Source organism: Aulonocara stuartgranti (assembly GCF_965226115.1).
Source record: "Aulonocara stuartgranti genome assembly, chromosome: 12".
In the NCBI taxonomy this organism is placed as follows: Eukaryota; Metazoa; Chordata; class Actinopteri; order Cichliformes; family Cichlidae; genus Aulonocara; species Aulonocara stuartgranti.
The window spans coordinates 14,883,405-14,897,384 of NC_138948.1; the positions used below are offsets into that span (position 1 = coordinate 14,883,405).

General features: G+C 42.6%; 1 protein-coding gene across 1 annotated transcript in view; it reads left to right on the forward strand.

The window, feature by feature from the left end:
- Positions 1-13,980, forward strand: part of ptch1 (patched 1) — a 50,516-nt gene that overhangs the window by 18,941 nt on the left and 17,595 nt on the right. The window contains 13 exon segments of the mRNA XM_082555565.1: positions 195-264; positions 377-468; positions 1,746-1,941; positions 2,075-2,196; positions 3,969-4,116; positions 5,506-5,637; positions 5,755-5,910; positions 6,260-6,358; positions 7,421-7,546; positions 10,510-10,628; positions 11,173-11,713; positions 11,715-11,864; positions 12,387-12,696. Coding sequence (XP_082411691.1) covers positions 195-264; positions 377-468; positions 1,746-1,941; positions 2,075-2,196; positions 3,969-4,116; positions 5,506-5,637; positions 5,755-5,910; positions 6,260-6,358; positions 7,421-7,546; positions 10,510-10,628; positions 11,173-11,713; positions 11,715-11,864; positions 12,387-12,696 — 2,261 coding nt within the window.

The following is a 13,980-nucleotide window of genomic DNA, read 5'->3' on the forward strand; positions in this document are numbered from 1 at the left end:
CAAACACAAAGAAATTCGTAATGATGAAGGATATATTTGTATTATTCCTTGTTCAGTTGATCCTGGGTGCACTCGTCGTGTTTATGTGGTGATGAAAAAGTTAAACTTTTGTTCTGGATGAAGCATTCTCATTGGGATGAAAAGTTTCGTCACTCATCCAAGTGACTTTTTCACTCTCTTTTTCTCCTTTTCAGACAATGGAAATTAGAAGACTTATGCTACAAATCAGGGGAAGTAGTCACAGAAACACATCACCTGAATCAGGTGAGACACAACCAGCACAGTGTGTATAGTTTTTCTGTTTTTTACTTTTTATCTTTGTATTGTTGCTACTTCTTCAGTGTTTGTCAATTCTATTATTTGCTCAACCATTTAGATCATAGAAAGGCTACATCCCTGCCTCATCATCACACCTTTGGACTGCTTCTGGGAGGGGGCTAAGCTCCAGCCTGGAACAGGCTATCTCCCGTAAGTACTTAAAAGCTCTTTTTGACTAGACAGAATCTGCATTTGTGATGTGATCATTACTACATATCATTGGATTGACCAAACTCTTCCAAGCTTATGGCCAAATGATCAAATCCTAATTGGGCTTACATAATAGCTTTATCTACTGTGAGGCCAGTTGGCAAACCGATTCAGATGATGTTGGGACAATAAGACCTGAAGTGCTGAGCTCAGCTCATAACGGTAGTGTATACAGTAGCAGTGGCAATGTGATAATGAGAAAGAGATGACAAGAGATGTGAATCTTTGGATCTTGCATTAGCCCCTTTTATAAGTGGCAGCTCTAACACACTCAACCCATCTAAAGAAACACCACAGAGAAACAAGTGTGTGTGTGTGTCCTGAACTCATCCCCTCTGAAGGCTCTATTGTAGTGGTTGCTGGCATGCGTATCGCTGGCGATGGTTTCTCTCGAGCCCTGGGCCTCACACCATTGTCTGGCCGTTCTGTTGCTAATGGCCTGCTGCTACAGTAATACTCAGCAGACCTTTACCTCTGCATGTGTTTATGCATGCCCATATTGTGCGTCGTCTTCATCAGTGCATACATGCGTTTCTGTCGATGTGTAAAGGTGTATCAGCTTGAGTCACCATCATCAGAGTGCGTGGATGTGTGTCTATCTGTGTGAGTGTGAGTGTCTGGACCTAGATGGTAAATAAGGTTTTTACTATGTTCTGGTTGGGAGGCTGGGAATAATAACCCAAGCCTGGTTAAGCACATACAATGTCGTCTGAATGGCAGAGAGAAAAAGAGAGATCGGAATGTGTGAGGAAAAGAGAGCATAGAGGGACAAGGTCTGGGTTGGAGCAGGAACTCAGCTTTTGCATGATGGGAAATTATCGCCACTTATTACATAGCAAGAAAGAGATTAGTTACCGTTATCAGAATTGTGCCTTTTTCATCGGCTAAAATGTAATCTTGAACTTTTTATCTTTTTGTGGTTTTATTCCCTTCAATGAGAAATAAAAAGTGATGGGCAGATAATGTTTAAGAACATAAAACAAAACCTTTCATTCAAACAGGTGTAAGGTAATCTTTTGTAATCATCCAGATAGGCCAGAATTTGAATCTAGTGTTGACCTGTCAACTCTAATGGATATAGTGGATGGCTTAGGTAACATTTTTTATTGTCATTTGACTATAAGATTTTACTTTTTGGGGATCCAAATGCAGCTATTCTTAGGAACAGAAACCTAGCATCATAAAAGCACACTAACATTTGCCTTTAACCTTTGCAGAGGCAAAGGACTTGTGCAGTGGACCAATTTTGACCCTAAGGAATTCCTTGAGGAGTTGCCACAGCAAAACCACGCGGAAATCTTTGAGGAGATGTTAGAAAAAGCGGACATTGGGCACGGCTACATGGATAGACCCTGCCTGAACCCAGCCGATCCTGACTGCCCCCGCACCGCGCCCAATAAGAACTCGACTAAGGTGGGCATGCATCAAGCCTCAAGCTTTTGGCTCGGAATATCTCAATAAGTGTGGGGTATTAATATGTTTCGCTCAAACGTAAAGTGTTTAGTTTGAGATTAGTTGTTGACAGTTATTGCTTTTATTGCTCCAGCCATTCGATGTGGCACGGGCTCTGAGTGGAGGCTGCCATGGTCTGGCCAGGAAGTACATGCACTGGCAGGAGGAACTGATTGTTGGAGGGACCACCAAGAATGGCAGCGGACCCCTGCTCAGGTAACATAACCGAACTTGCTTCTTCGTAAACACTGTAGTAATCATGACAGCGCGTATTCTGGACAGACTGTGTGGTTTTTGTTCTCTTGTGCAGCACGTGCACATTTGCGTGTGTGCTGTGTGCTATAAATCTTGCAGTCATTAGCAAATTCCAGTGAAATCTTAGAGCTCCAGCTGTTCCTGCTCAGCTCTGGCTGCTCTGCTTGGACACTACCCACTCACACACACATGTGTATGCACAGAGTGATGTATTGCCTGGCTAGTTTGTCCAAATATACAGCGATATGTGGACTTAATTCCAGCACAAGAATCAGGTAAAAGCCTAAAGATTTGGTTGTATGCCGTCCGACAACATACAAGCTCAACGCATGATAAGGGAACAAATTAAAGTCTTGCACTTTTTGTGTGATGTTTATGTAAGTAGAAAGCATGAAATTTGCATAGAAATGAAAAATGTTTCTTCAACAGCAGCTACAGCAGCAGTAACATCTTTTGCTTGTGGACCTCCTACTTTAAGGCTAAAATGCACTTTTGGTGCAAAGCAAACTCGCACGCACACACATTAACACACATACTGGTCACGGAGTACAGTGGGGTGCGTTGTTTGTGTTTTGTGGTTGTGTTTTTTCCTGGCAAGGTTGGGTCATTAGAGTGTCTGTGCGTGCCTGGCTGCTTGTGTGTGTCTGCGTGTGTGTGAGTGAATATGTGTAGTATGGCTGCTCTCTCTGTTGGGCTTTTACTGCTGGCACTCAGCTTCTTCACCTTGTTTACTAACTGCCACCATTACTGTGATTATCACCATATTACACAGCACACATTCATAGAGACGGGCAAATGTCTTTTGCTTTGGTTTATATAATTTTATGATTTGAAAATAAATCCACTCAGTAGACTACTGTTAAAAAGCTGCACTCTGGTCCAGAGTCCTTTATTATTACCTAATCCGCCATATTACTTTATTACCTTCATAATTTATCACCCCATTAGCGGTGTGCATTTTTCATTACACTCAATGTCTTGGTACTTAAGATCAGCAACCCATAGAAGGGCTGAAGGAGAGCTTGCATGTGGGAGGGAGAGGATGCATGTGAGGAAATATGTAAATACACAATTAAATTATCCTTATTAAATCCTTATTAAATTTCCTCTCACTGGGTTTGTATATGATTTTGAGATATTGATATCAGTAGTTTCTGTATATATATATATATATATATATATATATATATATATATATATATATATATATATATATATATATATATATATATATATATATATATATATATATATATATTAGTCACATCAGATGGAACAGTATTTGCAATGTGACTTTGGTTTTGTTTCATTTTTCTTTCCCTTTTACTGCTTAAATTAACACATTCTTTGTTCTGGGATTAGAGATTAAACTGAAAAATTAAAAATTTTCCTGGGATGATTTAATCTTATTCTCTCATCTCCCTGTTGGTTTGATGCTTTTGAGGGACCATCATTTTGATGAACACCTAATTTATTTTTACTTTATATTCATGGAGTGTTAGACATCGCTGTGAATCAAAGAGCCTAAAACTTTGCAAGTCCAAGTTTTGATTTTGTTATTATTTCCCACAATCCAGAGAGCCTGCTCATCGCCCCACGCTTCCTCTCTAGATGGGATGTTCTCACTGAAGTCTTGACCTCCTTCCTTTTGTTCTCTCATCCTTTCCATGTTTTCCTTCCCATTTCCCTCCCTCATTCTCTCTCTGCCACCTTCCCCCTTAACTCCCTTCCAGTGCCCAGGCCTTGCAGACCATCTTCCAGCTGATGACTCCCAAGCAGATGTTTGAGCACTTTCGGGGCTACGATGAGGTTTCCCACATCAACTGGAATGAAGAAAAGGCTGCAGCTATACTTGAAGCCTGGCAGAGGCGGTACTCTGAGGTAAGGGCCAGAAAATTTAGAAATGAGAGCAAGAAAAATTCAGAAAAAGAGAGAACGAAAGAGAAAAGAGTAGCGAAATCTACCCTAAGTGCTCTATAGCCACGTTGTAAATCACAGACCGGATACAGGTGAACATGGGAAGGCCCCATCCAAAGCCGGGGCCCCTGATAGATACTAAAACCACTGTTGGTGTGTGGTAAAGGACTAAAGTTTTCCTCTCACTCATGAGTAGAGAGGGGCAATAGAGCAACAGGGTGAGCATGTCTGGAATACATTAAGTGAGTGCTGGATATCTCTCTTTTTCTTCCTCGCTCTCCCCCTTAAACTTACACACAATCACACATGAACACACACTCACAACTTCACACACAATCGCTTTCCCAGCTGTGGCCCCATTGGTGGCTCATGTGTGACATCATCTGGTCTTTGTTTTGGGGGCCCCAACCTCTGTTCCACATGGTGTGACCTTGTGTGTATGAATGTGCGTGTGTGTGTGTGTGTGTGTGTGTGTCATTTATCTTTGGGTCCAGAAATCACAGATTTTTAACAAAACGTGATCATATTTTTAAACACATAGTTTTATTTTTTTTAAGCTTCAAAGTGAAAAAATATGCCAAAAATTGCATTTTTTATTTGTATTATTCACATTTAGGCGTGTCTGCAAGAATATGTCGGTATGTGTGAGACACATGTGGAAGTTTACATGTGGGTGCGAGTGTGTGTGTGTGATCTAGAGCATGTTTCTTAATGTGTGTCAGCCGTCATTGCTCCCCACTGAGCAGTAACAGCAGTTCAATGCCGAAGCCATCTGTCTGTCCTGAGATAGTAAGAGAGACAGAGGGAATAGGTCAGGATACTGTCTGCAGAGCCTCCTGATTCAAGGCTTTTTTTTTTCAGAGACAGCCTGTAATATTTAGTTAATTTAAACCTAGGGAAGATGTTAGCGCAAGCTGTCCCTCTTTTATGTAATCATAAAAGAGGGACAGCTTGCGCTAAATCACTGAAAATTAATTCCCTTTTTCCAGAATGTGCATTTTAGATACCACTGAGTAAGCGGCAGCAAGGTTGGTCAATTATCTATTCTGCTAAAATTAGATTTAGTTGTATTTTGATAGCTGATGCAGATCTAGTTGGTATATTAAGGGAAAATGAGATAGGGATAAGAAAATCTTGTTGCAAAGTTCCAAACCAGTAAATGCTTTACTGGTCAGTAAACCAGATTTAAATGTTGATGGAGCTACTGGTGCTGCATTAAGAGTTCATTTATAAGTGACCTATTTTATTATTTCTAATCTATATACATATATATTTTATAGTGTGTATATATAGGATATTTAATCCTATTTTAAAGAGTTTCTTCCTCTTTATTTACTATTGTCTTGTCTTCAGGCGGTGCAGCACAGCGTGTCAGCAAACTCGTCTCAGAAGGTCTTATCTTTCACAACCACCACTCTGGAAGATATTCTCAAGTCTTTTTCGGACATAAGTGTTATCCGCGTGGCCAGTGGGTACCTTCTGATGGTAAGACTAGAGGGAAGGAAAATTTTATTCAATTTTTCTCTGCTTTGCTTGAAACTGAGAAGGGACTTACAGACAAAAGGGTGATTGATTAATGGTTTGCTTGCTGTTTGTGCCTAGCTGGCCTATGCATGCCTGACCATGCTGCGATGGGACTGTGCCAAGTCTCAGGGGGCTGTGGGGCTGGCAGGTGTCCTCCTGGTGACGTTGTCAGTGGCAGCTGGTTTGGGCCTCTGCTCCCTCCTGGGCATTTCCTTCAATGCTGCCACTACGCAGGTAACTCACACACATGCCACTGGACCCAGTGGGCTAAAGGTCAACACAGCAGCTGCTAGTAGACTTGAGTTGAAGTCTCTGCTAGACTTAAAATCATTTTCTTAAATTGCCTAATTGAAGTGGGTCAACACCAGCAGAATAATGTACAGAAGATAATGTAGTAGATATTATTGGACACTGGAGACAGGTTTTGACGCTTCATTTTAATTTACCTTAGCACCAGAATTTGAAAAATATTGCATGGGTGTGTATCTATAATAATATGCACTTGTGGCTACCCCTAGAATAGCAAACCTCTGAGGTAAAATCATGCAGGAGCTCATTAAGTTTGTGGGTGTGTGTGCCACAGGTGCTTCCCTTTTTGGCTCTGGGAGTTGGAGTAGATGATGTGTTTCTCCTCGCCCATGCCTTCAGTGAGACCGGGCAAAACAAGAGGATCCCATTCGAGGTGAGGCAAACATCCACCATCACCCATTCCTGCACATCCCCTTTGTTGTTTTATCTACTCCGCGGAGGAATGTGTGAAAGCTTGTCTGTGCCTGTGATGTAGCATCAAGCAAACCATGTGCCACACACCCAGCCTTCTTATCTCGGCAATGCTCCGAATTAAAGACGTTCATTTTTAAATGGATTAATATGTCTGTTTCTTTTAGATTATGACTTCCTTGTTTCTGCTTTACACACAGATTGATAAGTTACACACACACACTTGTGAGTGGGTCTAATAAAAAAAATAAATTAATTAATTTGATGCATTTAAAGTATTCTGTGCGGTCTGAAGTATGGATTAAACCAGGAGCAAGAGCTTTCTCATCCATTAGCTGATGAAGTGTACAGAATCTAATAAATAGCATTAAAAAAAAAAAGAACTGGCTGAGTGTGTGTGTGTGTGTGTGTGTGTGTGTGTGTGTGGTAGCTTTTCATCTCCAGAGGGGAAAACACAGGCATGTATTTGCTTGTTTTTGTTTTCCCCTGCCTCCCTCTCGTTCAAGCCCTCGTCTCTATGCCTCCCTCATCCCCGAGCTTCTATTGTGTGGCTGAGATGAAAACTAAACAGAGCCAAACCTGATCTCTCCTGTCTGATGCGCACACACACAAACACACACACACACAGACACACACAAAGATGCGCATGCCTGCAGACGCTCTCTGTGTGGTCCTGCACGTCTTTAGATCTTCACACAGTTGCCGCCAAAGTCTTCTAGAGTTGTGTGTTTATCACTGTTCTCTTTGTGCGCATTATATTACAAGTTTTCAGCAGCAGTGATTTTACCAAGCGTTGTTTTGTTCTGTCGGCTTTTTCCTCCGTTACTTCAAACAGAAGTAGACAGGCCCAGGTGGATTATTTAAGCACTTCAGGGCTTCAAGAAACATCGTAATCACTGTCAGTCATATCAGTATCACGATAATGATACATAATCTCCAGTATTACACGTGTGCCTCTGGCTAAACTCTGATCAAAAGTTTCATTGCTTTTCCTCTCACCAACTTCTCTTTCTGTCTCGACAAGGATCGCACGGGGGAGTGTCTGAAGAGGACAGGGGCCAGTGTGGCTCTTACCTCCATCAGCAACGTCACAGCATTCTTCATGGCAGCGCTCATCCCCATCCCAGCGCTCAGAGCCTTTTCTCTACAGGTACAGTGGCTAGTGAGTGAGGGTTGTATGCGTGCGTGTGCGTGTGTGAGAGTTCAGTCGTGTGGGGCCTCTCTCTTACTAATAGTCCTGTTCCCGTCTTCATTGGCTCCAGATTTCTCCAGACTGTTGTTTTATTGATTTCATTCATCACATTGAAAGTGTGTACGTCTGTGTGCGTTTGTGTGTGTGCATGAGGAGAAGTGTGCGTTTTGTTAAATCCCCCCCTCCTCCTTCTTTGAGGCTGTTTAGTGGTGGGCCCGGTGTCTGTCCAGATTGTGGCTGAGGTCCTAGTAACTGAATCCCTCTGCGAGTGTGTGTGTGCGTCTGTGTACTCACATACCCTCACATCCATGTGCATGTGTGCGTGTGGGGAGTTGTAGTATCTGTGTGGGAGGTTTGAAACGCAATGGCCTAGATGTTTGCATGTGCGCATGTGAGCGAATGTACGAGCAAAGGTGGGGGAACACGAGAGGGGAGCTCTGACTTCTCTAACATCTGTCAGTAATTACAGACATCACCAGAACAGCGAAAACTAGTACAAAATGCCTCCAATAATCAATGAATTCCTAATTCATTTAAACAGTCAGTCATAGCGATACGTGCGCTAAAGAGAGGATAAGGTCAGATAAAAATCTCTGGTTTGAAGTTTGAGTCACTGCAGCACTAACCAGATGGATAGAGAAAGAAAAGGCTACATACATGTTTTAAAAAGTGATGGTTACAACAACAACAAATTTGACATCTCACCTTTGTGTGATGATCACCTTAATCTTCTAATCACATGGGTGACCCTCCATTAATGTGAGTGTAGGTTTTGCCGTTTTGTCAAAAATCTGGTTTGTTCAGTTTATTTACCCAAAAGAGTTTCTGTTTTATTGTTTACATAAGGTTTTCTTGACACCATCTTTATAGTCAGAGGCACTCTTATGTGGGTTAGCAAGCCAAAGTGGATGATCACAAAAGCCAGTTAGTTCACCCAAGACAGGACGCCAATCTGCCACTAAGACAAAAAGGCACTCATTAAGACTCAAATATACTTTTGTGACAGAATAGGAATAACCACTTATGTTAACTTACTTGCCTCTGGTCTTTGGGGAGGATGCCAGAGTACCTGAAGGACAATCCACTGTACCACTGAACCATCACAATCAAGCACACACAATAAAAGCATTCAGCTGAGAATTTCAACACATATTTTGCATAAGGAAGCTATGAAAACTTGTTGTAATACGCATTTGCAAGTATTTGCAGTTACATAAGTGATGTATCACTGACTATATGAAAATATTAAGTGATTTCCCCCTCCTGTTTCTTGCTCTTTAGTCCTCACGCACATGCATAGACTCACACACACTTGCATGGACACACAGTGTGAGGTAAGATGTTGCCACATTGAGTACAATATTAGCATGTGTGGATTGATGGCTTTAGTAGAGAGAGTCTGTCAAACATGATCCATTTACCCCATGGGTCTAATCCATGGAGCTTCGTTTTCTACACACGCACATTGGAAAAGACGCATGCTCAACACACACACATACGCATACCATGCATACTTCACACTAGTGGTTTTGTTACCGCTAGACGGTAAAACTTCACGAAGTCGACATTCACGGTGATACTCATCTTTTATTATCGAGTGCATCCACACACCGCAACCTTGTGTCAGTGCCTGCAGTTTGTGTTGGCGTGCATGTGTGCGTCTCTTTATCAGCATTAAACACTTCCCATGGTCGACTCCACCTTGGATTCATCGCTCTTTCCCGCGCGCTCCTGCGTTATGTCTCATTCACTTCCTCCTATCAGTATAAACATAAGAAAAGGAATCTTGTCCTGATAACAGCAGCAAAACACACACACACAGAGGAACACACACATTCATGTGCAGAAAACAGATGTGATGATAAATATCCCCACTCTGGGGTCAGCTCACGGTCACTGTGTGTGTGTGTGTGTGTGTGTGTGTGTGTGTGTGTGTGTGTGTGTGTGTGTGTGTGTGTGTGTGTGTGTGTGTGTGTCAGTGGACTCATACTGTATCTGTCTGGATGTTAGTGGGCCAATTGAGAATTAATTGTTCTGCTCTACTTACAGCTTTTTCTTTCTCCACGTCTCCTTCATTGACATTATATCTCTCTCGTTGACTGAGTAGCGAGCTGAGGAATGAGGGAGGGCGAGGATGTGTGTGTGCCTGTGTCTGGTTGGTGTTATGGTGTGGTTTAAGTAGGAGGCTGTACGTTTTTTAAGGTGACAGATATGTGTGTTTATGTGCATTTTTCTGTGTGAGTCTGTAAGGGGTGTGTGTGTGTTGTCTGTACAGCCACAGCGACTGCTCATCACCTCAGGCCCCGCGGGCCTCTGACTCCTTGGGTGGTCTGGCACACACACGGGATTGTGTGTGTGTGTGTGTGTGTAGTGGTCTGGCAACTACGCAATATCCAGATTGTACTCTGGGCAGGGCCCCAACCTAACCTCAACCCCCACCCTCTGCTCTAGTGCACCACCTTCAAATACTTAACCACAACATTGTACTGGCTTCTATTACACATACATATGCCTCACTTTTTCTCTGCACACTCAGTGTTTTTGCCTTGAAAGGAACTGGAAATGTGTCGAAAGGCAATTTTTCCCTCACTTGAGCCTATTCAGCTTGTGTTATTCTGATTTATATTCAGAGCAACACTGTTTTTGTTAAACAGTAATTCTTTCATTTAATACACTTTCAAAGTAGTTTTGTAAGTTGCAGCATGTGTATGGATGATAATGCAGTTAAATTTACAGCAAAATGCCCTTTTTAAATGTTACATATCATTTCACATCTTCACTGTCTACACTGCATATGATCACCTGTATTTTTTTCCCACTGTTTGCAACTACAAAAAAAGTCAATCTGATCCTTTTTCTTGATAAAAAGCAGTTTTGTTTGGGTTTTTTCACCTGAAATAACCTTTCTGTTTTTCTTGCAGGCTGCAGTGGTGGTGGTGTTTAACTTTGCCATGGTACTGCTCATCTTTCCTGCCATCCTCAGCATGGATCTCTATCGGCGAGAGGACAGGCGTTTTGACATTTTCTGCTGCTTCTACAGGTGTGCACACACAAAGACGCGCTTTCATATCTGACGAGACACTTATTGCTTTACCGTTCCTCCTTTTATGTTTTCCACCGATCTCTTCCATGATAATGAACCGTGTACGCACAAAGCTATCTTTAAAGATATCTTCACCGTAATCCCCCTCAGTTAAAAACTAATTACTGCAAAAGTTGTCTCTTTCCGTCTGACTGCTTGCTTGTTTGACTGTATGTTTATCTTTTCCAGTCTTCATTAAAGTTTGCCAGTCTGCCTGCCAGCCCGGGCATGCTCGTTGGCTCGGTTATTGTACAGATGTGTACACACACTATTAAATTCCACGGTTGGGTCCCGGCCCTATATTTCATGCTGCTGGCAAAGGAGAGAAGATTCACAATAACATAGGGCTAATAAATATTTTTTGTAATGCAACACTTAACTGTTTCACAAAATCAGATGTTGTACATGCGTACTGGAATGTTTTTTTTTTTCCGTTAAGTCTGGTTTTAAATTTTGTTTCACAGCAGTGCCTGACAGTGTTTCATCGTATTTATGTCTGCAGCCCTTGTTCCAATCGTGTGATTCAGATAGAGCCACAGGCGTACCTGGATGGGACAGAAGGGAGTCGCTACAGCCCTTCCCCGTCATATCGTACCCCTCCTCCCTCATATCACATGCCTCCCCCAAGCTACAGCAGTCCCCCTCCTTCCTACAGTAGCCATGGTTTTGCTCAGCAGACCCAAATCACTATGCAGTCCACAGTGCAGCTCAGGACGGAGTACGACCCCCGAACTCAGGCCTTCTACACCACAGCTGAGCCCAGATCCCAAATCTCTGTGCAGCCCATCAACCCAGCTCCAGCTAGGACCAACCGTAACAACGAGTATTACAGTAGCAGCAATCACGCCAACATCAGCAACAACAACAACAGTGGGGGCTTGAATAATGGGGGGTCTCGAGGTTCTGCCAGCTTCTCCCATCATCATCATCCCGCACCTCCTCCTGCTGCATCGACCCCAAGTGCTAGCTCAGTTGCTCAGGGTGATGGAGCCTCATCGACTGGCCAGAGTCCAGAGAACAACAGCTCCACACGGCCAGAGTCCAGAGAACAACAGCTCCACACGGGACCTGTTGTCCCAGATTGGAGAAGCCTCGCTGGGCCTACGCTGCCTCAAGCCCCCCTGCTCGCGCTGGACCCTGGCCTCTTTTGCTGAGAAGCACTATGCGCCATTCCTTCTGCAGCCCACCACCAAGGTGAGTTCAGTTGCTCTCTGTGTTTCTGTAGAGTAGGGAGACAAAGAAACAAGCGGAATAGCTTCTGTATGAGGTAAAAGTGGGTTTGTGTGCTGACTCACTGTGGTGATAATTTGAATGGGAGGGTTAGTCACCGGAGTGTGTAAGGAAGGAGGAAATCGGGGGTGGAAATTGTGGTTATGTCCTATCTGAGACACACACACACACACAGACACACAGTGGGTGGCCAGACCTTTTAAAGCCTTCCAGAACTGAAATCATGTGGTGGTCTGTACTTGACATTACAAAATGTTCCTCAGTTTCTTTCTTCTTCTTTTTTTTAATTTTATATAAATTGCTTCACGTAGTCCTGCAAGGCATTAATCCGGCACTTTACTTTTTGCAGAAAAAAGAAAAAGTAGCACTTTTGCTACATTGTATCAAAAAGCATCTGACAGCTTATAAACAGCTTATAAACAGGCAGATGTTTTAATTGGATATTTGTTTTTTGATAAAGCTGTCTCTTCATCCCTCTGATTCCAGGTGGTTGTGATTGTGCTGTTCCTCTGCCTGCTGGGAGTCAGTTTATACGGGACCACCCAAGTGAGGGACGGCCTGGAGCTGACAGATATTGTACCAAGGGAGACAAGCGAGTACGACTTTCTCGGCGCCCAGTTCAAGTTCTTCTCCTTCTACAACATGTATGTGGTAACACAGCGCGCCGATTATGCTCAAAACCAGCCACTGCTTCACCAGCTCCACCAGAGGTTCCACACCATTCGCTACGTGCTGAAGGAGGAAAATGGACAGCTGCCTCGCATGTGGCTTCATTACTTCAGGGACTGGCTGCAAGGTAAATCTAAGTAATTTTAAGCTTGACGTACACATGCCACCTCAACCCGACCTAAACAGTGAATAAAACCGAATATGTCAAATTTTTGTGGCTCAGCACTGAACACACCAATGACTGGAGGTGTCATATTTTGGGCTCTCCATAATCTTCTCATGAGCGTCAAAGTTCACCTGGTTTCAAGGTTGACCAGAATTCATCGATTAAAAGTCAAGGTTACTGTGTCAGTCAGTAATTTTAAGGTAATAGGATAAAATGAAAAAATATCAAAGGTTAACTTCGATGTAAGATCTATAAGATTTTTAATTCTGTAACTCAGGAGCTAAACGGGAAATTGTGGTCATATTTCACATGTGGTTGGATACTGAGTTAGTGACACTAATCATTTGTGTCCACATCATAAATTCCTTTCGAATTTTCGGGTATGAAATGAGTGTGGACAGGTATGGACATAAACTGCACCTTCTGGTTGAGAATAAAATGGGTCAGATGTGGCATAATGGTGTAGAGCCAGTGTTAGTTCATTTGAAATTTTACCTTTGCTTATTTAACTTATTTAACTTTGCTATTCAGGATAGTTTAGGCATGGGAATAATTTACTTTCCCATGAAAGCATTTTGAGATCACAATTTTATTCCGTGTTTTGACATAAATCCGCAGAAAACAAGATGTTAGGCAGGAGTTCAGAAGTAGGAGGGACTGCATAAATGGACACTGACAGTAGCTGATTAAAATCACTTGTTTCTTCCATAAGTGGGATTGATGGCGAAGAGTATAGTGGGAGTCAATATTTTTCAACTTCATCTTGGGAAATGTACAATATTCAAAAACCTTTGGCAGCAAATATGTTGTCAGTGCAAATCGGCACATATTGAACCAGTACTGCCTGCTCTAGTGTTTTTGTTTGTTTTTCTAGATAAAAATTTAATATTTGACACGTAAGACATGGTACACAACGCTTTAAATTAATTTTGAAAGGAGTGATGGATGGATTTATTGTTTCATACAGAATTGCAAAGTATCAGTGAACAGTATTTTCTTTCATATGTCAGCCCAATCTATGAATGGCTTAATTCTCAGTGAGGAAATGTACTTAACGATAAAACACATCGTGAGAGTCTGTGTGTGTGTGTGTGTGTGTGTGTGTGTGAGCCGGCTGGGAACCACACAGGGAGTGTGTGTGGGTGAGAGAGGGAGAACTGTGTCTGATATTGCTCTCTGCAATGGTGGGACAAATTGGAGCCAGACAGGCCAAGGAACGAGACCCAAAACAACATCTCCCACAGA